Source organism: Lytechinus variegatus, chromosome 16, assembly GCF_018143015.1.
Source record: "Lytechinus variegatus isolate NC3 chromosome 16, Lvar_3.0, whole genome shotgun sequence".
NCBI lineage: Eukaryota > Metazoa > Echinodermata > Echinoidea > Temnopleuroida > Toxopneustidae > Lytechinus > Lytechinus variegatus.
The window spans coordinates 25,791,621-25,817,514 of NC_054755.1; the positions used below are offsets into that span (position 1 = coordinate 25,791,621).

The 25,894-nt window shown below is 35.4% G+C and overlaps 1 protein-coding gene across 1 annotated transcript; it reads left to right on the forward strand.

Annotated features, from left to right (window-relative positions):
- Nucleotides 1-665: 665 nt before the first annotated feature.
- On the forward strand, nucleotides 666-25,179 carry LOC121429466 (UDP-glucuronic acid decarboxylase 1-like). The gene is made up of 9 exons (XM_041626483.1): nucleotides 666-747; nucleotides 4,003-4,183; nucleotides 13,143-13,307; nucleotides 13,777-13,898; nucleotides 16,481-16,644; nucleotides 17,206-17,266; nucleotides 19,912-19,969; nucleotides 20,921-21,024; nucleotides 21,658-25,179. Exons 1-9 carry the CDS (start codon nucleotides 736-738, stop codon nucleotides 21,769-21,771), a joined length of 981 nt encoding a protein of 326 aa, XP_041482417.1. The 5' UTR covers nucleotides 666-735; the 3' UTR covers nucleotides 21,772-25,179.
- The last annotated feature ends 715 nt before the right edge of the window (nucleotides 25,180-25,894 follow it).

A 25,894-nucleotide genomic window follows, 5' to 3' on the forward strand; every position in this document is an offset into this window, starting at 1 on the left:
TTACATACTCCAATTTTTTTAATCATTTATAACTTTATCATATGTCCTCTGCTCAACTTTAAGTTGAAGCAGATATAACTTTATTGTTTGTCCTTCAATTTTTTTCTTCAAATTTCACTATTCTGTGTTATAATTTACTTTTGTCCTTTTAACACAAATCATATACGAAGTTGGATTCCTCTTTTATACTCTGTGTTTGCCCAAAATATGTATTGTATTTTAGTATTCATATTACATAATATCAATAATACTGGTAATAAATATTCATTGCCGAATGAAACTTTAATTTCACCATAAAATCCATTAAAATTCCACAAGGTTCACTGCGGATTGCACTTTTTATCATTACTCATCATTCAATACCCTTGTCTTAATATCATTATGAGAGAAACAGACGAAGTAGCTTGAGCATTATTTATCGTTGATAACTTCTGTTTTTTATTTTATAAAACCTAATTGTAAAGTAATTTGATGCCACCTGTTGAGGAAGAAAAAAACTGAAAGGTTCCATAGTTATCATTAAAATTTACACTGTTTTTGGTGTCTGATAATTACATGTAATTTATTACAGTACTGTATTTTCTGATTTGGCCTGAATACATGTAGATAATAGGTTACTGTGTACATTCCTTTATTTTAATTTTTAATACAATACCAATATTCATTATCTATCCCCCCCCCTTCAGAACGATACGAAAATATCCAGAAGTTGCCTATTTACCAGAGAGTACAAGAATGAGAATATTAGTAAGTATACTTGAAGTATATATCCAACTTTGAATATAAACAATCATGTACATACTGATTTTGTAAATAGTATGATGTGATATTCATGGGGAAAAATTACAATTACAAAATGTATCGAAACCATTTCCCCTTCTACAGTATTTCTCGTGACATTGGCCTATAAAGTTCCAGGATATATTATTTGATATGTTAGTTGTTTGTATGCAAAAACTTTTGAAGAAATGTTCAAATTGCCATTATTAAAAAAGCTGATACTCTGTACATGTTCATGAATATTACAGATAGTCTTTTGATCTTGATATTAAACTGTCAAATGCAAAGATCAACAGAGACTCAGTCAATAGAGTTATGAAACATTCACTCAATTTCAAAGGATTTGAATATTGAATATAAGTCTAAATGATAATTTGCATTGTTGAAACTATCAAAATTACATATTGTGGCTAATATGTGTTTTAGATGTATGTTATACCCGATATCCGTGTTTGAAATTGAAACTGAAAACATTCAGTCCAATTTCCATTCGTGAATGCTTGATCTACCTCCATTTTTCTCGTGCTATGAATTGTTCTGTCTGCTCCAGATAAATGCTAACATTGTCATCAAAGACCAAAAAGACCAAAAATTATTATAGTGTTTTCTCAAGTGCACGAGAAGTTTTTTTCTATCTCCTTTATTAAAAAGAAAAAAAGAGGCTGTCGGTGTTATCAGAAAGCATTTGTACTGCTTAAATGTCAATATTACCATGTTCGGTAAACATTGGTAGAATATGCAGCTTTGAAGTGATGAGAGTACACCATACCTTTTTTGTGCAAATGTTGCTGCTATTTGCCGATCTCGTTGTTGTAGTACTAAGTAAATTGATTCATTGGTTGAATAATAGGGCTGTTTTTTACTTTTAAGTGGATAATGTCGTAGGAGTGTTAAAACATCCCTCGTTCCTTTATTTATTTTGCCGTTATCTTGCATATTTCAAGTAAAATTTTACTTTGATTTGATGAATGAATGAAGTTCATGTATTATGTATTTGCCTTGAAATGTGGCATGGAGCTTTGCATGTTTGTTCGGATAATTTTTTGTAAGATGGGGATTTTTTGAAAGTGCCCCCTAACCCCCCCCCCCCTGATGATTGTGTTTTAAAAGTTCTGTCATTGCTATTTGGGCACTTAAGCTAGTGTAAGGAAAAATATACAGATAGCTATCATCCCCATTTGAGATACACATATGAAATCCATATGTTAATTAGACATTGCGAGGTTGGGGTACTCGACCAAAAAAGTAGTAGGTATGTGCCGCAGGCGAGACAAAAACGGGGGCCTTGGAGCGGGCTTATTGTAAAAAGGAGGGTCCTCGGAACGGGCTTCGGAACTACAAATGTTTGTGAAAACGGGGTCCTTGGAACGGGCCGCCTGCGTGTGAGTGCGTATGCATCCCTATGGAACGGGCATACATGTACTTGCATGCAGCTAGCCCCATGGCTAGCCCATGCCAGGTGCGCTCGCGCAGAGGTGATGGTCAGACAGCTGTTTGCGGCCGGCTTTTCACCAAAATTTTGGCTCATTGTAGCAGATCAATGCAGCCTGAACGGCGTAATGGAAAATATGCTATTGGAGAGGCTTTCTTTGTTCTTTTTCCCAATAAGACATGCTATGCTTTGGAACGGAAATTTGAGTGTAAAAATGGGGGTCCCCTCCGTGGCTCCGTGGCACATACCCACCATGCATCATATACTGATTGCCCCCCCTCCCCCCCCCCCCGGGTTGCAGACTCCCAGTACTCCGATCTGTTTGACCAAAAATGATATTTTAATGGGCCATAGCTTTATAAATTAATAGGCAAGGTCATTTATCTGTAAAGCATATTTCTATACAACACAAGTATAAAAGACACAAATATATCCCAGGCCAATGAGATGGCCATTTAGGGCAGGGGTTGGTCATCTAGTGCTATACTTGTATACACCTTTGTGGAACTGAAGGGCTTTCACACACTCGCATTTTGCATCACTCGGATGATCATTTGAATGACGCAGTTTTAACGTGTGAATGCAAAATAACGTAATTTGAAATGCTTTTTAAATGATGGTATCAAGGTGTTTTTTAGTGAGGATATATGAAAATGACGATGTGAATGCTTTGACCCCTAAAACACATTTTTCTTGGGGTGGAGCTTACGGTGACCTTTCTACCACTTCTGCAGAGAGGGGCGCTATTTTCTGCTTGGTTTGCCAATTTAGGCAATGCAGGTTTAAGTGATGGTACCCAAGATAAGCCACACCTCCTCTTATCAAAGCGAAATTAAAGCCGCAGAATTCGCGAAGCCTTCCCAGTCGTGTGAACGAAAGAAAATCTAGCGTCATTGCAAATCAGCATGACAGTTCAGCATGTTAAAGACAGATTTTACGCTCGTCTGAAACCCCTCTTAAATTATCAAGTCCTGGTGAAGATGTGCCATGGTGTAGTGGTTCAGCTCTTTGACTCCTAAAACCAAGGGTCGGATGTTCAAATCCCACCATTGGCAATGCACTGCCATTCTCTTCCCAGGTGTTTGGAACTGAGTACATGATAAGATGTTAATATCACTGATGAAATTGGCTTGTGCCTGTTGGTAAAAATTATGGTCATTACATATTATTAGACACAAATTTTACTTGATGAATGAAGTACATAGAGAAAATAAATTCAAGAATGCACAAATTCACAAAAGATTTAGACATTGGTGTCCTATTGCTAATTTACATTGCGCATGTTGTGTATATATTCATGGCATGTTTTTGATATAATTTTTATTTGCGAAAATGGTTTTACCAGTCTTGTCTGTAATTTTATCCCTAAAGTGGATTTGTGATCAGTGTACCTGAGGGAATATCATGCATACGCTCTACCCAAATACTGGTATATAAAATACAAGTCAAGATTTTTTTATTAACTCTTTAGCACCTACAAAACTGCCACCAAAGGCCTTTTCTAATACTCAATGAACCATCCAGGACTGCCTGTCAATTTCAATTTACTTGGCAACTGTGTTTTAAAACTACAGGCTACTGTGTATCATCTTTATTAGAACAATATAAAAATGTGAGCAATGATGAAATGCCTTCAACTCAGTAAATACACTTTGTTATTTAGGTGCTAATGGATTAATGAAATACAGTTGCACCAATTATAGCAGGTGTTCTTTCAAATTTAACTAGCTTATTAGGTTCTTCAGATTTCATGTGAGATTAATAGTTTTTCATTTTTCATCTTGTAACAGATTACGGGTGGAGCTGGTTTTGTCGGGTCACATCTCGCCGACCGGCTGATGTTAGAAGGTCACGAGGTTACCGTAGTGGACAACTTCTTCACGGGTCGTAAGAGAAACATTGAGCATTGGATTGGCCATCCGAACTTTGAGCTGATCAACCACGATGTCGTTAATTCTCTTATGATTGAAGGTAAGCAGATTTGAGAAAACCTGTGAATTTTTTAATCAAGCCTTTCAAAAGAAAGGTATTGCCTGTTGTATAGACTTGATAGAAATTTTCCCCTGCTAAAATTGCTTTTGTTTGATACTCAATGGCATGTATTCTGAAGTTGGGTTTAACTAAAACTCAGGTTTTGAGTTGTGGTTTAAGTAAATGTATGGGAAGCCAAGAGTATCAAAATTTTTATTAAGTTGTATATTTCTTATGTTTACTGTGCTCTTTCCTGATTCATCGGTGGTGAAGACAATCATCTATTTATACTTCCTAGACAATTATGAATGATTTGCGTGCCAAATGAGCTGAAATATAATACCTCTATGTTGGTGATTTATGTAACAATTAGCTATCCATACGTAAACCACAACTTTAAACCTAAGTTTAAGTTAAACTCGACTTCAGAATACGGGCCAATAAATCCAGATCGACCATGGTCATTGATCGATCAAGAACTGGATAAACATTTTGTTTTTAAAGCTTGTAGATTTTATTGAATATCATTTTATACTTGAAAATAAATCTTTAGGATTCATATTAAATCCAGAGAACAATTCATCACTCTACTACAGTCTATCATTGTTTATTTCAAATCCCTGTATTAATTCAGAGTGTAATTTATTTGAAGTCATAGGGCCAAAAGATATCATGGGTTTGAAGTTTGATGTTTTTCTGCAAATGACCCTGCTTTTTTCCAAGTAAAGCATTTGTGATCACTTGACACACAGAACTTAAACACACAAGTTTGAGATTGAACTTATATCAGTACATGTACATGTTTAGTTAAATATAACGATCCGGGTTCCATGAAAACTCCTTTATATTAGAATGCTTTAATTATGGAAACTACCAGGGAAACCATGATTTTGATCAGGTATAAGCCACGTTACCATAGAAAACAATTGGAAATGTGGCATAACATTTATATACAGCAGGACATGACATGTATTGCAATAAAAAAAAATTATGCAACAGAAATTTGTTGAAAATTAACACATGTGCGGTACCACATTCCCTGTGAATGAGATTTTTTTCTCATCAAATTCAACCTGCAGGTTTGATCTTCATGATTTATTCCCTGTTGTTGCATTGTGTCAGACAATGAGCTTCACCATTGTACTTCTCAGAGGGATATTGCAGTTGAATTGTGCTCTTAATGAACTGTAAATTATGTCATTGATGAGCCCCTCCATGCGTATTATTCATTTGCACTTTTGTAATACACGCACAATCAAATAAGTGGTGAGCATAGGGCTGTCTGAAAACTAGACTTTTATTTGTGAATGATGATAATCTAGGATTGATTGAACTTGTCCATATTTTTAATTTTTTAAAAGTAGAATTACATGTATATGTCAGTTATATATCGTCCCACTCACATCACTGGTGTGATTTCCCTAATTTTCCTTCTTCCACGTCACTTTGTTGTTCACTAGAGCTAGAATCTTCATCATCAATATCTTCTTTTCAACAACATTTATTTTGAAATCCAAATCTAGATATAACTTCTTGGTTTTCTTTCATTTCGTGACCAAACTATTCAGTGACAGTGCTGAGAAATCGTACGTACCCTCGCATTTTCATTATAGGTTTTGCACGCGATTGGAGCTTGATATCGCGAGCCAATCAGGTCTCTCATACAAGCATACACGTCATTTAATTCGAATCAATTTAGAGACCAATTCGAGGCATATTTTGGAAAGGCATTTTAGCGCTTTCTGATTGGCAATTTCCATCTTAAGTATCATTTCCATTTTTTTCAAATGACATGATAATCCCCACATCATAACCTTTCCATTGATATAATAACACCATATTCACAATCGATATATTTCTCCTTTAAATTTTAGTCTGCTAAAAGTAAAAAAAAAAATCCAGTTTGATCATAATACCATGCATTACATGTATGTACATGTTAGTTGAAATTAAGATTCGGTTTCATGAAAAGTGCTTTACTATAACGCTTCAATTATGGAAACTACCAGGGAAAACCATGATTTTGATCAGCTTTGAGCCACGTTACCATGGAAATGTGGCTTAACATTTAGAACATGACATGTATCGCAATAAAAATATCTTATGCAACAGAAATTTGTTGAAAATAAACACACATTCTCTGTGAATTTAACCTTCAGGTTTGATCTTCATGAATTATACCCTGTTGTTGTATTGTGTCAGACAATGAGCTTCACCGTTGTACTTCTCAGAGGGAAATTGCAGTTGAATTGTGCTCTTAATGAATCGTAAATTATGTCATTGATGAGCCCATCCATGCATATTTAATTCATTTGCACTTTTGTAGTAATCCATACACGCACAATCACGCAAAAGGCAAGCATAGCACTGTGTGCAAACTCTACTTAATTTTGTGAATTATGTTAATCTAGGATCTATTAAACTTGTTCTTATTTTCTAAAAATATTAGTCTGCTATCACAGATAAATTTCATATTTTATCTGAAAGATACATGTACACGTTCAATGTGCTCTCTGAATCCCAATTACTTTCTAAAAGATGAAATAAAATGTGCCCTCAGAATACCAATTTCATTTTAAAAGATAAAATAAGGTACTTTTAGATGAAATGACCTTACAATACTGCCCCTGGTTATTATTTTTTGTGCCAGGTAAACATTTGTTACATGTATTTTCACCACCTACTTTACACAATAAAAATACAGGTCTTCATGTCTGAGGCCTACAGTGTGAGAATCATGCCCAAGTGTAAAATCTCACGCTTGTCTGCCTAGCAGTCTTTTTCTCACACGCCTTGTTGTGGCTAGACATCCTTGGGCTCCCCCCCCCAAAAAAAGGGAGGTATTAAAGGGGAAGTTCACCCTGACAAAAAGTTTATGGTAAAAATAGCAGAAAAAATAATAAAAAATATTGCCGAAGGTTTGAGAAAAATTCATCAAATAATTAAAAAGTTATTAGAATTTCAGTTATTTGATTTGTGACGTCATATGCGAGCAGCATTCCTACATAGCGAATGGTAAAAAATCAATGAAATGTCATTTTCTCAGAAAATTTAAAAAGGTTTTCACTGTACTTTTTGTATATCAATAGACAAATCATTTCACACCCGATCATGAATAGAAAACAAAATTAAGTCATCAGGAACCATACAAAATTTGAAATTCATGCATTTTATATTACATAATACATGGGGCAACTGCTCGTTTATGACGTCACAAATCCAAAACTTTGAACTCTAATAACTTTCTTACTCTTTAACGGATTTTCCTCAAACCTTCACCAATATTTTTTACTATTTTTTCTGCTATTTTTACAACAAAGTTTTCTTCAGGGTGAACTTCCCCTTTAAAGAGGAAATTGAAACATAAACAAGAAGGAATACCCCCAAAACATGATGTTTCTAAAAAACATTATTGTCACATTTTTTTATCAAGTCAAATTAAAGATGACACTTGACATGCAGTCATATTTTTATATATATGATGGAAAGTACAATCACGTTTTTGATATAGGCATATAGGCCTAGGGGTAAATTGCCAATTGATCTATTGCCAACTCGTCCACTCATCACATGGTCTACCTTCATTTGGTTTAAGGCCATTCCGTCCTTCAACATATCGTCTAAAACCATTTGGTCCAATAATCATCTGGTCCAATAATCACTTCGTCAAATCACCACTTTGTCTACTACCATTTCGTTCTATAACCAGTTGGTCTACATTTTCTTTTTATCAATTTCGCCCAATTAACACTTTGTCCAATTAGACCAAATCCTATATGGACTCAATGGGAACAACTGGTGAGTGGAGAAAATGGCAATTAGACCATGTGGATAGTGGACGAATTGAAAGTAGACCAAATTATAATAGACAAGTTGGTCATTGAACGAATTGGCATTACACCAAATAGAAATAAACCCCTATGCCCACATTGAACAACTTCTAATTTCTCAGGAGTACTAAATCCAAACTTGAATCTGCCCTTTTTCTCATCTTTGGATGCATTGACAGGATTCTCAAATAATTATGGATTATTTCTGAATTTGTAAAGGCAATTTTTATTGCAAAGTTTAAAGCTCAAATTGCCTCAAAATTCTGACCTGCACTGAATCTGTACTTTTTGAGGGCAAATTCATGAAATACCCTTTTTACACAGGATTTTCTTAACCCTGGACTATCGCTAACCCCGTACTATCCTTAACCCCGTACTATTTTTTTTCCTTTTCACACATGCCAAATTGTTATTGCTAACCCCGGATAAGGAATGCTTGCTTTTTACACACGAAACTCGCTAACCCCGGACTAGTGGTTTTTGTCGATCATTCGTAGTACAAGTACTTCACTCGTACACTTTTTACACACGCTAAAATTTCCTTAACCCCGTACTATAGGTGGGGCTAAATTGCTATTTAGCCCCACCTATAGTACGGGGTTAAGCTTAGCCCACTTTCGTTTTACACTAGCAATCTTAACCCCGTACTATCGCTCTTAGCACCGCAATTGCTGGGATAACCCTGCTTTTTTGCAAGGCCAAATAATCCCGTACTAAAGGTGGGGTTAGCCCACTTTGCAAAAATGCTGTGTAAAAAGAAAGTGGGCTAAGCTTAACCCTGTACTATAGGTGGGGCTAAATGGCAATTTAGCCCCACCTATAGTACGGGGTTAAGGAAATTTTAGCCTGTGTAAAAAGGGTAAAAGAGGAAGAGAAACTTACATGTAGGCTCGTTCTCCAGAAAAGGAATTCGAGACAATTCAGAAACCACTATTTAAAGATAGGTGAAAAAGTGAAATATATTAAGCCTTTTACTCTAATGTTGACAAAAAGTATTCTAAGAACAGTTTTTGGAGATTGGTTCTTATCAAATGATAATCCTGATTCCTGAATGAATCCCAAACTGGATAAAACCGTGAAAAAGAAAGGGAGATAAAGACAGATATAAACAGATATAAGCATGAAAAGAATGCTTGCAATCAGATAACAGCTAAGTGTGAAAAGGAGAGGTATTTTTAGTTTTTAAACCTCCTTTGTAAAAACTACTTTCAAAATTAAAGTAAAGGGAAGAATGAATGATTGAAAAGAGGATTAAAAAACTGTTCTATTATAGGCCTACTTAGATATCATTTTAGTAATTGTTGCCATGCAATCTGTAAAGTTTATTGAAAAAGAGCGACATGAGAAAAATGCATATAATTATGAAGAGGGAGAAGCTTTTAGGCATACAGACTAGGTGATTTTCTTCCAAGGATGAAGCAATATTTATAGAATACTATGATCGACCATTTCACACTTGCCTCATCACAAAAATACCCATAACTTTGCTAGATTCACAATACGATGCGCCATTTATCGGTTGCAGCGGAAAGGCCGAAATTGGCAGTGCCTCATGGGAAAAAGTCAACATCTGGGGGGCGTTTCATGAAAAGGACTTGTCGGACGTTTTATCCGACAAGTCCCATTTTATCCGACAGTTACCATAGGAACAGTGCCTCTCAGCCAATCAAAATCATGGAAAGATGTCAGATCTGACAACTTATCGGATGAAAATTGATGAAATCCCCTGTTGCACATGTTAGTACTATGTAAGTCCATGCATGCATGCGATTATTCAGCACTGACCGAAAGAACAATATCATCATTTCATTCAGCAAAAAAATACAAAATATAATTACAAATTAAAATTTGAAGGAATGCATCAATATCCTTGGAAAGCAGGAGACCTGGCAGGGGACACAAAGAAAAAGAAAATTATGGCGGTTGCGTTCTGTCCTGATTCCAATGAAATTGAAACGTAACATGTCAAAATAGTCAGAATGTTACGTGACTAAAGGTATGATGGTGTAATACACACAAACTTAAAAATATAATGGAGGAATATCAGCGAATAAAATGTTAGGTATTTCTTGCTATCAGGTGAGTGCAAAAGCGCATCGTGAAATTCAAAAGGGTGTGGTGAATTGGATGTAATGGAATGGCTTGAATAATAGTTCTATTCAGGGGAAACTGGAATTAAATTGACACGGGTCAGTAACCTGCTATTTATACATAAAATAAGAAGGGAGGGGGGATTATTTTTTTTTTGAAGCAGTATGTCCGTAGGTCAAAATTCTTCAAATATTCTTAAATACTTGCATGTAGCTTTACTTTGTTTGTACTATTTTGTATTGAATTTCATCTTAAATATTGATGTGTTCAACATTATTTGAAAAATTAAAAACCTTATTACACATTTCAATAAAGTTAAGTGGTAAGGTACAATTATAGTTTATTTGTAATATAGTTTAGAGTAGAAATTGCCAAATTTCATTAACACTTTTACCCTTTCGGTATAGTATGCATCTTAATAATAAAAGCATGACTTTTGAATAACCTTCTATTATTAAAACATACACAATGACTTTTGTGTAAATTTCTTAAGTATAATATGTTGACAATATAAATGACATTACAATATCGACATCAGTATGGTGAGTAAATGTTCAAAACACAAACAGTGTACATACATATGCACTTAATCCAGGGATTAGGCTTAAATTAGGGATAGGATTAAGATAATGCATAATATGTAGATTTTGCATGGAAGCAATTATTAATATGCTGGAAAAAATATATGGGAACCATGCCAACTTGGCTGTCTCCATTGAATAAAGCATTCTTCCTTGATAATTTTATATCTATATGATATTTGAGGATAATAGCTGCATATTTTAGGTGAATTCCTTTGACCCCTTACTCTCTGAGCTAGGGTGTGCCTGATTGAGCATTTTGAATGAGGTTTAATATTTTGGAAATATTTTTTAATAAACGCACAAGATCACCCCATTCCATCGGTATTTATTGGGGTGGGGTCAACCTTTTCAGAAAAAAATTACCCAGTGAAATGTGTCTTGACTATTTCAAATTCTCCATGTAGTATCATTTGGGCAAATTCCCTTTTCTAGTCTGATTATCTCTTACTTTACCAAGTACGTGAACATTGTATCATTGAGCGTCCTGAATGTACATGTACATTTAGTTTGTCATGTTTTGCAGTTAATGTTTGGATGAAATGCGAATAGATTTTCTCAAGCACCAGTCGTAAAAAACAATAAAATGAAACGCTGGTGTTAAACACACATGTATTCAAAGACAGGCATGGTGAGAATCAAATACTAAAATCTCATTTAGATATTATGATATGAATTCTGTAGGCTATAAATATTGAAGGTATCGCACTGAAAATGAATATCTTTGCTTTACACCTATAAGACTGTTCTATCTATTTTCTTTTTATAGTTTACTCTTAATCCTTTTCTTCATCCAATAAATGTCCTTTTAATATCTTGAAATTCTTGTGTTTGTCGGTGTGTGTGCACTCGTTTTGTACAAAGTCAAAGGGGGAGAAAAGAAGTCACCAGCGCTGACAAAATAAATGCAAGTGAATGGACCGGTGACTTAAATCAGGATAATGCCCAAATAATTATGGAACATTTCCTACTGCATGATTGTACATGTATTACAATGTAAAATGTGCAAAATCAATATTCAATTCCCCTGCTACCGCAAACTGCTGATAGATAGATAGATAAATGGTATTTATTGTGATAAAAATTCAGTTAGCAGCCAAAGGCTGAATTACACGAATTTGTACAGAGTAAAATTTCAGTAAAGAAACAAGCAAAACAGTAAAAATAAATGACAAAGTATTCTAATATATAATATTGGAAAGGGGATACAAAAAGAAAAGTATAAAGAGGGAGAAGTAATGTCAAAAGCAGGAAAGGGGAAAGGTTAGGAGTAGACTATTAAAATGTATATACCTTTAACATAATATGTTTCTGTACATGCATCTACAATCTTCATTGTATTCTGCCGTCGACTGACGAAAAGAAGCGACTCTGCGGAATGAGTTTCTTTAAAAGCGCATGAGGAAAATGTGTCATTGTTTTATGTGGAAATATATAGAGACGCAATGTACTTGTCGTATATTTCAGAAATTGGGGGGACATGCAGAGTTATACAGAAAATATTCCAAATAAAGGAAAAGTCAATATTGAAAAAAAATCAAGAGTCACTTCCTTTTGTCAGTGGATTGGAGTCCATGAAGATGCTAAATCAAGTTGACAAAAAAATATCCTTGTCCTTAATGTTCATATTTACCTTGTGTTGAATTATGAAAGGCTTTGCAATTGAAATCGGTAGTCAGACTCCAACTAGCACGCGAATGAATTTCACAAAGTTTGAGCAAAGCTCTGGAGTGTGATTACACATACTTGTGGATTTATCAATGTCAAGAAAATGACTCCATACGTGACAGTATTTCTGTCTTTTTTTTTCAAAGTGCACATTATCTGTACCATTAAGATTATGATTACCGTTCGATAAAATGTATTGTATTCTATTTTTTTTTCTGAAATTTAATTCTTGAAATGACCTTGGAAATGTGAGTACTATTGAACTTGTGAATTGGAAGTGTTAGAATTGTGGAAAATTTAACAATGGCACATGTAAGGGTTCGGCAACGTGACCTACATGTATATGTACACTCTCTGAATGATGCAGAACTAACGTATTTGATCTGCAGCGAAACAATTATTTGTAATGCAAATAACATTTAGAATTAAAAAACATGGAAGATGGGGGTAGGGCACTTGACAATATTGCCTTATCTTGACGCATGCATGTACAGTACAGAGTTTCATCCAGCCTTAGACCAGTGCTGGAGAACTTAGTTCATAGATTTTTTCTTCTAATTTTGCCATTTTGTTTTAGAAATGCCCTCTTTAGTCTTTACCATAATCTCTTAATTTTTGTATTTTACAATGTACATGTACATGTGTACAAGCATAAATTTGTGATATTTTAGGTGCTTGTTCATGCTTTGTCTGTACAGCAATAACGATAGTGCCAAATTATTTTTTTAATGACCTTGATTTTTAGGGAGATAATTTTTGTTTTCCTTTTTCTCGTTTTCACCTATGCAGTTGATCAGATCTATCACTTGGCGTGTCCTGCGTCTCCACCACACTATATGTACAACCCTATTAAGACAATAAAAACAAGTTCATTAGGAACCCTAAACATGCTGGGGTTAGCCAAGCGGGTACGGGCGAGGCTCCTTCTGGCGTCAACTTCAGAAGTATATGGAGGTGAGATGATGATGTCATTAATTTCATGAACCTTTTTCAAGATGGTTTGTATTTGAGATGACTGAAACACTTTTATGAGAAAAAGCTTGTGTAGAAGAAAAGATGAGCTTTTGTTTGAGTGGCTATTTCAGAAGGCTAAAAATTATAGTGATTGAATGTAAATTAGAAAGGACAATATTAATATATCAAAGTGCAACCTGTAAGACTGATCTATGCGATTATTGACATAAGACAGTCCAACTTTGAAGTTTTGAAAAAGTATCTTAAAAAAATAGCCTTAAGCGAAGCAATTTTTTGTAGATCATATTATGCAAAACATGGTTTGCACACATATATACTGCTTCAAAGCCAAATTTCTCCTAAAGCCAAACATATTTTGATGGTCTTGATGGATTCAATTTAAGCCAACTTACCCTTTTATGATACAGTATTTTCTTCATTTTACATTTTTTTTTGTTCCCCTCCCCAGATCCTGAAGAGCATCCGCAAAAGGAAGAATATTGGGGTCATGTTAACCCCATCGGTCCCAGGGCATGTTACGATGAGGGCAAAAGAGTTGCTGAAACCATGTGCTACGCGTACGCAAAGCAGGTAAGATTTCAAAACTTGTCGGTGAACATTTTTCATGTTAATAATGTAGGTTGCCCGGAGGGGGGCACTTCCATTCACGAGTGGATACCATGCGTGACCATGAGATCTAAAAAAGCACCCTAAACACGTATTTTCCATATTCTGAAAATGCGCCCCTTAACAAGTATTGGTGTGTGAAACCCTACCCTTAACAAGTATTGGAAACAAAATGATACTATTGGCAAGTATTCCCTTAATTGTACCCCTAAACAAGTACAGCGATATTTCAAACATGGACGTCGGTTTTACCTTTACCTACATCATTGGGTCTAGTACAGCCCAACTCGCGCAAATCATACCCTAAACACGTTAGTCTGCTATGCAGACTCTGAATGGCTCGTGAGGTGGGATCTGCTACTGGTTTGCGAAGCAAACCAGCCTGAAAGGGCGAGCGAAGCGAGCAGCCTCAGTAGACCTAGTCTGCTATGCAGACTCGTTGAATCAGCTGAGGTACACACACTGCAGATGTGGGTCTACATTTGTAGACTATAAACACGTAGTGTTGACACCTTGGGCAAAAAGTACATCTTTTATAAAACATTTTAGTCTTGATTGTTTATACCCTCTCAAATTTGACCCTAAACACATAAATTTCCTAGCAAAAGAGATACCCTTTTTTCATTATTTAAGTGTTTTTGACACCCTTATTATGTTACATACGTAACATGCCCTATCTTGAATAAGACATCCTTTTTACATGTTTTTTGGTCGTGCATGGTATCCACTCGTCAATGTAAGTGCCCCCCCCCCCCGGGTAGGTTGTGAAGGGCTTTCAAAATACAATGAAAGAAGGATTACATTTTCGTTTGTACGTGAAGTATGTAACTTCTCATTCCCCGTGCCCATTGTAGAGGAGAAATTTCTTTTGATAATGAAATGTAATTAACTACAGGATACTGTGGAGCGTTGTGGCCCAGTGGATAAGTCTTCTGACTTTGAAACAGAGGGTCGTGGGTTCGAATCCCAGCCATGGCGTAGTTTCCTTCAGCAAGAAATTTATCCACACTGTGCTGCACTCGACCCAGGTGAGGTGAATGGGTACCCGGCAGGATTAATTCCTTGAATGCATGAGCGCTGAGAAGCAGCTCAAGCTAAAGCCGGGGTAATAATAATAACAACGCGCCTCGGAATAGAATATTTCTAGATAGATGGCGCTATATAAATGCCTATTATTATTATTATTCTATAGATTCAGCTCTCCACAGTACAACAATTGATGTTATCGCTCTGTTTCTCATATTTAAGATTTTTTCCAAGTAATTTTGTTTTGATGGATTTAAGGTTCAAATTGGAATACCATCATTATCTTGCAGTAATTCTAATTGCTTTGCTTAGGTTATGAACCTATGCACATGACTGATTCATAATGATAAAATGCTTGATATGATTTTGTGACTTGTAGAATTCTATCAACTGAAAGATGAGATAGATTTGTTTTTCGTCTTCATCAGGTGATCGGCACATCAGTAAACAACCTTTTTGATAGATGATTTTAAAGATACGATGGCACAGAGAGATAAAAAATGAGTGACAATGGAATTGAGATGGTATTTAGGTTAGCAATACAATGAGACTGGCTGCTCATTGTCGATTTATGGTTCACTGCAAGGAGGAATAATACAATGAAGAAGTTGAACTACGTGCCAAACAGGAGTATGAACTGCCTTTAGAATGAATGCTGAAAATATCGAAGCCCAGGGTTGCAAAGTTTGATGTATTCAAGGAAATTTGAAAGGAGCCAGGCTTGACAAGGGGGAATAGTCAGAGTGTGATATGATAATAGATCATTGGTTGGATAAACAGGGAGAAACATGGGTAGAGCTGCTTGTCATGCTTGGCGTATCAATGAGAGACATGAGATTGATAAATGGGGGAAGAGAATGAATTGAGGGTAGGGAGGGGTGAAAAATAGGGAAGATTGAGAGGTACGTGGGTGGTTGGGAGAAGGAAGTAATGATTGAGAAAGAATTATTTGAGAGGTTGATGTTATTACATGTACAGTATATCATTATTGTTATCTTCATTATTATCATAATCATGCATTGTATCCTTACTGATTCCTTTTCCTTATAATCTCCACCTCCCTCTTCTTCTGCTCCTCTTCTTGCTCTCCCTCTTTTCTACATGTACTCCATTTGCTCTTCCTATTCTTCCTCACTATCATCATCGTCATCATCTTCATCATCATCATCATCATCATCATCATCAGCAGCAGCAGCAGCAGCAGCATCATCATCATCATCACTATCACATCATCATCATCATCATCATCATCATCATCATCATCATCGTCATCGTCATCATCATCATCGTCATCGTCATCGTCATCATCATCATCATCATCATCATCATCACTATCACATCATCATCGTCATCACATCATCATCATCACCATCATCATCTTTCATCTTCATCATCATCATCATCATCATCATTTTCATCAGCATCATCATCACCATCATCACCACCATCACCATCTTTGTCATCATCATTCTTAACAATATCTAATGATGACCCTATTCCTGTATTTATCATTCCTCCAGGATAAAGTTGAAGTCCGAGTTGCCAGGATATTCAACACCTTTGGACCTCGTATGCACATGAATGACGGCCGGGTCGTCAGTAATTTTATTCTCCAAGCTCTCCAGGACGAACCAATCACGATATTTGGGAAAGGACTGCAAACGCGATCTTTCCAATATGTCAGGTAATGATGATGGAGATGTGCGTGGTCTAGTGGTTGAGGAACGATCTGAAATGAGAAGTTCAGGGTCCAAATATCTGTCAATCTTATACTTAAAGTATAATTGTGTTTATGATCACAAAATTATGACAAGAGCCAACAAAATAACCTAAAAATTATATTATATATGTATATGTGCAGAATGATTCTGGGAGAAAAGGGGTAATTATTTTCTTAGCGCAACGGTCGCCAAATGATATTTTTATAAAATCCCACAACATTACCCTAGTCTTTTTTGTGATGAGAAGTTATTCTGCTAAAGTCCTAATAAGTTAGTTATTATTCAATAGTTAGCAACAATGAAAGAAGATACCCTTCCAAAAAACATTGCATTCTCTTTGTCTATATTGGTTGATAACATGCCCGTGTATCCTTCTTTGTATTTGTGATTTTCAATTTCAGCCTCCTGTGTTTTCAGCTACATGTATTATTGTTTAAAATACTTTGCTTTAATAAACTGTGTCAGGAAGTGTTCTTCTGACATAATTCTTAACTTTTATTTCTTTCCTTATGACTTTCTTGCAGTGACCTTGTGAGCGGTCTTATTGCGCTCATGAATAGCAATGTTTCATCGCCAGTGAATATTGTAAGTATTAAAATGCTTTCAATACAGGGTATTTCCCATATTAACTAATTCTTTGGTCCTAAGTTTTCATATAGAAGAATGATATTGATATTGATGAAATGTGCAACGATGATGATGACTACAGCAATGAAGAAGAAAAATGATGTTTTTTGTCGTTTTTTGTTGATGATAATGATGCTGGTGATGATGATGGTGGTGATGATGAGGATGATGATGATGATAATGATGATGATGATGACGATTATTAAGAAGAAGATGATGATGATGGTGAATCTGAAGAAGATGATAAAGATGATGATGATGTTGAGGATGATGATGATGGTGGTGGTGGTAACTGTTGTGGTGGTTGTGTTTAGATATTTACATGTAGGATGATGATGTTGGTGGTGGTGGCTTGTAGTAGTTAATGATGATGTAATGGTGGCAATAGATCTGATTAAGTTTAATAAACAAGCGTCTTTGAAAAGCCTGCTATATTCTGTTTTAAAGAGCCAAGAACATTATTATATTTAGGGTGGTCTTCCTTTTATAACATAACAAATTTACTGTCATTTGTGGATTAAGACTGCACAGCTATACTGACCTTGTACAAGTTTTTGTCTGTTTTGAGCCTTTCCTTGTCATGAGAAAATAGTATACATATCGGAGCTTTAGATATTTTCTTCTCCATTGTCTGCTAATGGGAGAGAGGGCGTGGCTGGGTATGGGGTTGGAAGGTTCAAGGTTATCAGTGCAAACAAATTCTGTGCAATTCTTATGATATCGAGGATTTTTTTATTCAATGTGGTGAATAAATCTTTCCTTGTGATACCATTTAAAATGTTTTTATAATGAGGTGATATTGAAAACTTGCATATTGGTTAAAGTTATTAAAGTTTTTGTTTAATGTAGAAAAATATGGGATGAGGTAAAGCCAAGGGGATTTCCCTAACTGTACCCAGGTAACATGGTGACAAGCTCACTGATGAGTTATGTGGTTACTTATTTGTTTAATGTTATTTCATGTCACTGTATTTTATGCACATGAGTCTGTACTATTGTTTATGAATGGATTGCATTCATGTAATATGCATGAGTTATCAAGCAATTGTTTGACACATTCCTATGCACTGTGTATTTTTCTTGTACATTGCTAGAAATTCAACGATTTGAAGAAGGGAATTTTTTTACTGTCGCTTGTTATCCCCCCCCATTTTTCATTTTGTTTAATTTCCATTTCCAACAATATTCAAATTAAATAATTCAATGCTTGTTTTTGTACGTCTTGAAATAAACAATAAACATATAGTAAATATACTTACATAAATATAAATATATATATATATAATAAATGTACAATATAATTATAGTTGAAATTATCATTTGAAAGGGATGGGACTTGCGGAGACTGCTAAAAAGGGGGAGCTTGTAGAATGTAGCCTCTTACTAAAACCATTCTTGTAAATAGTATAGATCCCCCCCAAAAAAACCCAACAACAACCAAGTATAATAAAGATGACAACTTGAGCATAAAACAAGTTAAGGATATTAAAAAAAAAGGAATGGACTGGCATTTCTGCTATGAATTTTGCATGTACTGAACCCCCCAAGATTACTGAATGGAATGTCAAATTGACGAAAAAAAAATATCCATGAGATATGTAATAGCCTTGATGTAATTATTGATCACACAAAAGAGGTTGTCATGTTGAACTTCTAGAGAGAATACACCAAGGTTTATTACAACCTTGCATCCTTGATTGCGCATTCCAAGGCTTTGTCGAGAATGTAAAGCAAATGCACCCTGGGGTTATAGTGTACATAATGCAATAGCATATTTCTTTTCTTGTGAGACATTTGAATGTGTCTTTTGTGTAAAGTGTTCTTTAATGTTCCTTTCGTAAAGCAATGTGGGGGATGTTGTCACATTTGTCAACCTTGGAATGCATCAAAAGTTGTTTGTGAGGGTGTGTGTGGCTCTCTGAATGAAATTAGTATGAAGTGCCAAGTGTTATGCCAAAGTTTTGATATATCATTTCTGTATTCCACGTAATCCAAGTAAAAAATTTGTTTTTTATAGTTTTATTAAAATCGCAAGTTGACAATGAGAATATTAATCCACATTTATGAATTCATAAATTTCTGACATGCAAAGTTTTGACTTTCCAGTCTTCAATTGTAATTACCTTTGTGACTTACATTCACAAGCTTTTTAAATATTTTTTTTTAATGATTACTAATTACTTCCCTTTCAAAGTTTTCATCAATTTATTTGATATTGCTCTTGTTTTGAAAATGAAATCTGGTAGCTTTAAGAACACTGCAATGGAGCTTTGTCTATGTAGATTTAATGTGCGATAAATTTGATTCTGATTGGTGCCGTTGCTTTAACCATACCCTAGTAAAAGGTATAGATCTACATTTGCCACTCTCCACCCAGGTGTAGTAGATAATGTGTGGGTGGTTAAAAGGAATTTAATGCTTGAGCACCTGATAGGGTAGCAGTGCTAAAGCTGGAATCATAATATGCAGCAGCTAGAAATATTCTATTAAAGTGCTCTTGAAATTTTGCATATAATTATTATTATTGTTGTAGTTGTTTTTTTTTTGTTATTATTACTAACACTTTTATAGAGTGATGTTTTTTTTTCTTTTTCCTTATGCAGGGTAATCCTGAGGAGCATACAATTCTTGAATTTGCTGAAATAATAAAAAGTAAAATAGGTAAGATCTTCAAACAATACACAACCTGTGGAGAATTTCATGAAACTGATTTCCAGTGATTGCCACGTACACTGATGTATGTTATAGGCCACTGAAATCCTACATCTACACCTACATCTTGTTCATTCTGTTTGTATTCTCCCGATTGTGTATTTTGACCTGTTATCTAATCTATTTTCCAACCTCTTCATACCTTTATTCTTTATTTTTTTTCATTTTTTGGGGTGTGAGTCTTCTTTTTTGGTTTCCTTTTCTCCCCTCTCCTTTCTCTTGCCCAATGTCTAGTTTCCCCCTTCTCTGCTCCTTCCCCCTTCCTTCACCTTTTAACCCTTCCTCTCCTTCCCCTTCTTACCCATTTCGTCAGCTTCCTGCAAGAAGGATTTCTTAAAAAAAAAAAAAATCATTGCTATAATGGAAAAAGCATGTCATGAACTTCTAGTACCATTTTCGAACCTAAATGTGACGTCATTATGAGGTAATAAATAAAAACATACCAACTGGGAACTGGATCACACATTTCATTCCCAGAAAAAAGATACGATTCGCGCTAGCGGCCTTTCTCCGCGAACTGGATTGCGCATTTGCGTGTCTTTCTCCAGGAACTTGATTAGTGGATAGCGTATTCTTGATCCACGGAAAAAGGGGATATGGTATTCATTCTTAAGATTAGAAATCGTTCGTAGAGTATTTTAAACAAAATCACAAAATATCGATGAAGAAAAAATCTTGCTCTGTCAGAAAGTGTGAGAATTAGGACAGAAAATAAAACACTAGCTGCTAAAAGCACTAAAGGTAAAACAAAATTTGCATTTTCTTGAATTTTTTTCTTTTCTTTTTTCTTTTTGCGGGAAGCCAACGATTTCTCAATATTCCCTCTCCTCGGTCTCATTTCTTTCTTCTAATCACCAATATTAATAATGGCTGATTTGTATGTATGTTTATTTTTCTTAGGGGGAGGGAGTGTAATCTCACATGTCCAAGCTGCTGAAGACGATCCTCAAAAGAGAAAACCTGATATTACCAAGGCAAGGTCGTTATTAAATTGGGAACCAAAGGTAAGCAGTCTGACATGGGTGTTTCAAAAAGCTGTTCGTAAGTTAAGAGCGATTTTTAAGAACGCCTGGTGATCCTTTTTTTGTAAAAGGTATCCGCCAAAATGTTCATTGCGATGGGTTTAGCACGTAAGAAATGCTAACCAGTCGCTCTTAACTTACGAAAAGCTTTATGAAACAGCCCCCTTAGTGCGGTTGTTGTTGTGATGATGATAATGATGATTCTTCAATTTTGTTCAGATCATATAAAGCTCTCATTACCAAAAAGCCCATTTCATGTTTTAAAAAATGTGTGACAAGTTGAAAAATAAGGTGGAGGGGGGGGTTAGTACTTAAAAAAGGGAGGTAGCTCTCATAAACGGAAGGCGCATTGTAAATTTTTAGTGAAAGGAGTACACTTACCCTCCCCCAGTCTCTGCTTTAATCTGTGGCTAAAGGATAACTCAATTATCCTACGATTTTTACCCATTCTTTGTTGATACATGTACCTTTCTCCCATTTTTCTCAAGCTTTTAACTTCACGTTTCAATGGTCATCCTCTTGATATTTACCTAGTGTCTCCCTCAATCCTTATCTATTTAGCTAAATTTAATCATTTTAGCCAATCCTTAATCGCCTTTATCTTCCTCTCACCAGGTTCCATTAGACGTCGGGCTCGAAAAAACCATACAGTACTTTAGGAACGAGCTGAACGCAACAAAGGGAACGTTCCAACCCAACGCGCGCAAGCAGATACCAGGAAGCGAGTAGCGTGGACCATCACAAACATTGGATTAACCCATCGACTCCAGAACTCTGCAATTCCCACAGACTTTGGACAGAGACCATATGGTCTCAGTAGGAAATAGGTATACTTCCTCGTTGATTTCCAGTTCTACATTTCCTGCCGTTTACTCTCTCGGATTGACCTTGCAGTTTTAGGCTGTGTTTACACAAGTTTTTTTTTTTTTTTTTTACTCAGAAACGAACCTGGATCATGATTCATGCATTTTGTCATGCATATTCTGTGAAAAGGAGCCTTCATTCAGTTTGTTTTGAACATAATGTTTGAATTACATCATTTTTCTTGGACACTGTAATTTATGCTGGGAGCCGGGCTGGGCTGGAACTCAAGAGCCCGGCGAGTTGGGGGATTTCCCCCAGGCCAAGCCAGGTTTTCCTTCCGAGCCCCAACGCTACTGTAATTTGATCACAAGATTGTAGTTCAACCAGTGGCCAATGTGTTCCATTGAAAGCCTGCTAGAAAATGACATCATATCCATTTAAAACTAGGTTGCATTCTTATTCTAGTAGAAATAGAGTCAAGTCACATTTAACTGGGAAAGGAGAACGATTCGCTGACACTGGATAATGTGAAAAGCAACGCAAACACCTGTACACTTACATCTCTGGGGGACAGCAATTTGGATGTCATATGAGTTAATTTTAATAAATTGGATATGTACTGTTAGGGATTTGTGCCCCAATTGGCTCTCCATAGTTAAACCACAACTTTAAGTTCAGAATACAGCCCACCTTTTTTTTTAATAAGCTGGGTCCTGTAACATGAAGCTTAGCGATGGATTGTTCATGCGGATTTTACGATTGATCCTACACAATAATCTACTTAGTATGCAATCAATCAGGGTCTGTGCCTGCAGACTAAGGGGTGAGTATGATTGGTGCATGCAAACAGGGTGCTACATAACTTTTAAAAAGCACTTGGATTCTCTCATGGGCTAGTTTCACAAAAACTTGCAATCAAACTAAAGTTGGTGTGCAACCATTCAGAAACATGCGGATGGGACTTGCGTTTGATTTTTTTCTTTGCGTTGTGTTTTAACATAATCATCTCTCTCTCTGAATTAATATTTGATGCTCAATCATTTTCAGGTTCGTTTGGATTTGGTTTATCGTTTATTATTGCAATTTGATTAGGGTGTTATACTCAGATTTATAACAGATAAGTAATACATCTGGGGGTGTTTCACAAAGATTTAAGTATGACTTAGGTCGCACTTAAATGTTGATGCGTACATGATATGCAACGCGCAATCTTATTGATCAATACCCAGTAGTGCGCGTCTTCTTGGCATGATCTGACCAATGCCGTCATGCCTTTTATACTGCGCGCAACAAGGCATTTAAGTGCGACTCTAAGTCATACTTGAATCTTTGTGAAACACCCCCAGGGTCCTTAACTAGTCTCAAAATTAATTGTATCTTTTGTATGTCTAGACCCAAATATATCTCTTGATTTGATCAGATTTTATTAAAGTTTCATTAAAAGTGTTGGTATCCTATTTGGCACCCCATACTCTAGCTGTTCCTATAGTCCTGCATAACTATACAAATATTGTTTTAAATCATGCTGGCATACATGTACAGGTCTCCTTTCACTGAAGTTTTAAAGTAGTATTAATTTAATTTTTAAATTATTGAATAATCAGGTGTTATGTTGTATATTCTTTCTAATTGTAAGTTGTACTCTATTTATTCAGCCCCATTAGGGGAAATGTACTTACACAATAGGTGGAATTAAAGCAGAATCCTGCTATGAAATATTGAGTTTAGTTGAATTAATGGCATCCTATTAATTTTGTCGTAAATGTACAGTGCAGCAACAAAGAATGAAAATCCTGAAAACCAGAGGTCTTTTGATTATTTTATAGCAGAAATCTGAATTATAGAATATATTTTTTTTTCTTAAGTGCCAGGTTGATTTTGGAGAAAATGTGTATTTGAAATACGAGCATTGGGGTATGAATAATGTACATGTACTTTATCATGCAACTGTATGAAGTTTTTTTTTATTTCTGCATTTATTTTGCCATCTTGGCAGGTGTTGGTGGCATTAAGTGTGCAATGAAGAATAAAGCTTACACTCTTTTATAAATTCTTGAATGTAAATTTAATCAAGACTGATAATTTGTCCACATTTGTGTACATAGTCTTGGTACAAACTCCGTACACACCATATATATTTTTTAATGTTATTTCATGGGAATTAAACTGTTATGTAAAATTTACAGAAGATGATATCTAAATACTTTTAAATTCAAAACAGTATATTTTTGCATCCACGTCTTCTAAACAGTAGAGCTGAAATTTTGTAGTATTTATGATTGTATGTTAAAAGTTCTCTTAAGTCGTTCTTATAGATAAATGTAGTTTATTGCATTTCCTTTTGTTTGTATATTGGTAAGAATATACTGGAAGATTTTATGAAGTGATATGGTGAATCCGAAAATTGCAAGTTGTTCTGTAAATTTACAAGGTGTCAATCAATTTCAACTAAAGCAAACTGATTGATGCATGTTGATACAAGCAGGAGACCATCGATCTAAGTTCTGCAAATTTGCAATCAATTACAAGAATTACAATTGATTTGGGGACATAAAATTGACTTGCAATCAATCGCATGTTTCTTGCAACACTCCATTGAAGTCACACCGAATTATTTGTGAAATGTATTCCTCCACATGTGTTTTCTCCACTCTAAGAGTAGTATACAAGAGGCTGGATTGTTACAGAGCGGTTTTCTGCTCATCCTGCACGTACATTTTCTGTAGCATTGCACGATAAAAACAGAAGAAGGGTCACTTTGAGTATCGATTTTTTTTTTAAAAGAATTTTTTCTGTATACCTGGTTTGATTGAGGTGCCTTATGAAATTAAATTGTTCTTCTCCTAACTCAACGGCCTGAATTCTGAGGTCCAGTGTAACTTGGGCCATGGCCTAAATCTGGAGCCCGTATTACAAAGAGTTGCGATCGATCCGATCAATCGCAACTATGGAAAGCCAGCAACGTGAACATAAAAAATACATGTTTGTTCAAAATATTTGTGTAGAAATGATGTTTATTCATATATTCACTGTTTTCTGGACAATTCAGTGTGATTCTCTTTGTTTTCAAAGGACATTGAGCAAATTTCCTAAAGAAAAAGTTATGACATTAATGGATTTCCATATACTTAAGATTGATTGTATCAATCATAACTCCTGGTAAGAAGGGGCCCAGGGTTAAGGTTATGGGAAGCCATGAGTGTCCAGAACTTGTAACACTGTAATGCTTCTTGTGTTTTCTAGGACCCTTCTTGTTTTAACAAGGAAGGAAACTATTGTATTGTGTTTATAAATTGAGAGATTCGTTAAAGACCCTGACCGGTGTAAAAACAATCATATATCAAAATAAAGTAAAAATAAAGGTAATGATTCATACAATACAAATATACCAAAAATATTACATATATCTCCTTCCAATAGTTAAAAATATTAAATAAAAATCAAAGAAACTGCTCCTCCAAATTACGCTTTGATTGAGCACCCCCACGTCGCCTGGAAATGATGACGTCACGTTGTGTCTGGAGGGTTGGGATTCCATAGATTTGTGTACAAAAGCATTGGGTATTTTCTTCCATTTCCATGTTATGAATCCATTTTTTTTTTCATTTTCAGATGAAAATGGCACTGAAAATTATTCACTGTTCAAATTGTTGTAAACCTACAACTATTCACTACCTTTTTTTGAGATTTCTTTGTTTGGCTCTTATTGGGCCTAAATTGCGATGTCAGGAAAAGTTGTGATACATAATCTAAATGCAGATATAATTGAAATCTGCGCCAAATAAGCAGGAAATAAAATATGGCAAAAACTAGTTCAAAACTGTAGATTTCATAAATTCAAGCTTGTGGGAAAAAATATATGCGATATCCCTCTGTGATAGAAGTGAAGAGAATGAAATGCGTTATCTGGAAAACAAAAAAATCACCCAGCTTTTCTGTGTACAAACCTATGGAATCACGACGCTTCTTACACGTGACGTCACGGTCTCGAGGCAGGTGAAAAGCACATAAAGCCTATTTTCTAAACGGGGTTCGAAGCCCGATAATT

What these genes read in the sequence shown, in the direction of transcription:
- LOC121429466 (XM_041626483.1), top strand. An exon ending in CGATCTTTCCAATATGTCAG is followed by an intron (nt 16,645 to 17,205) that starts GTAATGATGATG and finishes ACTTTCTTGCAG; the next exon opens with TGACCTTGTGAGCGGTCTTA. An exon ending in TATTAAATTGGGAACCAAAG is followed by an intron (nt 21,025 to 21,657) that starts GTAAGCAGTCTG and finishes TCCTCTCACCAG; the next exon opens with GTTCCATTAGACGTCGGGCT.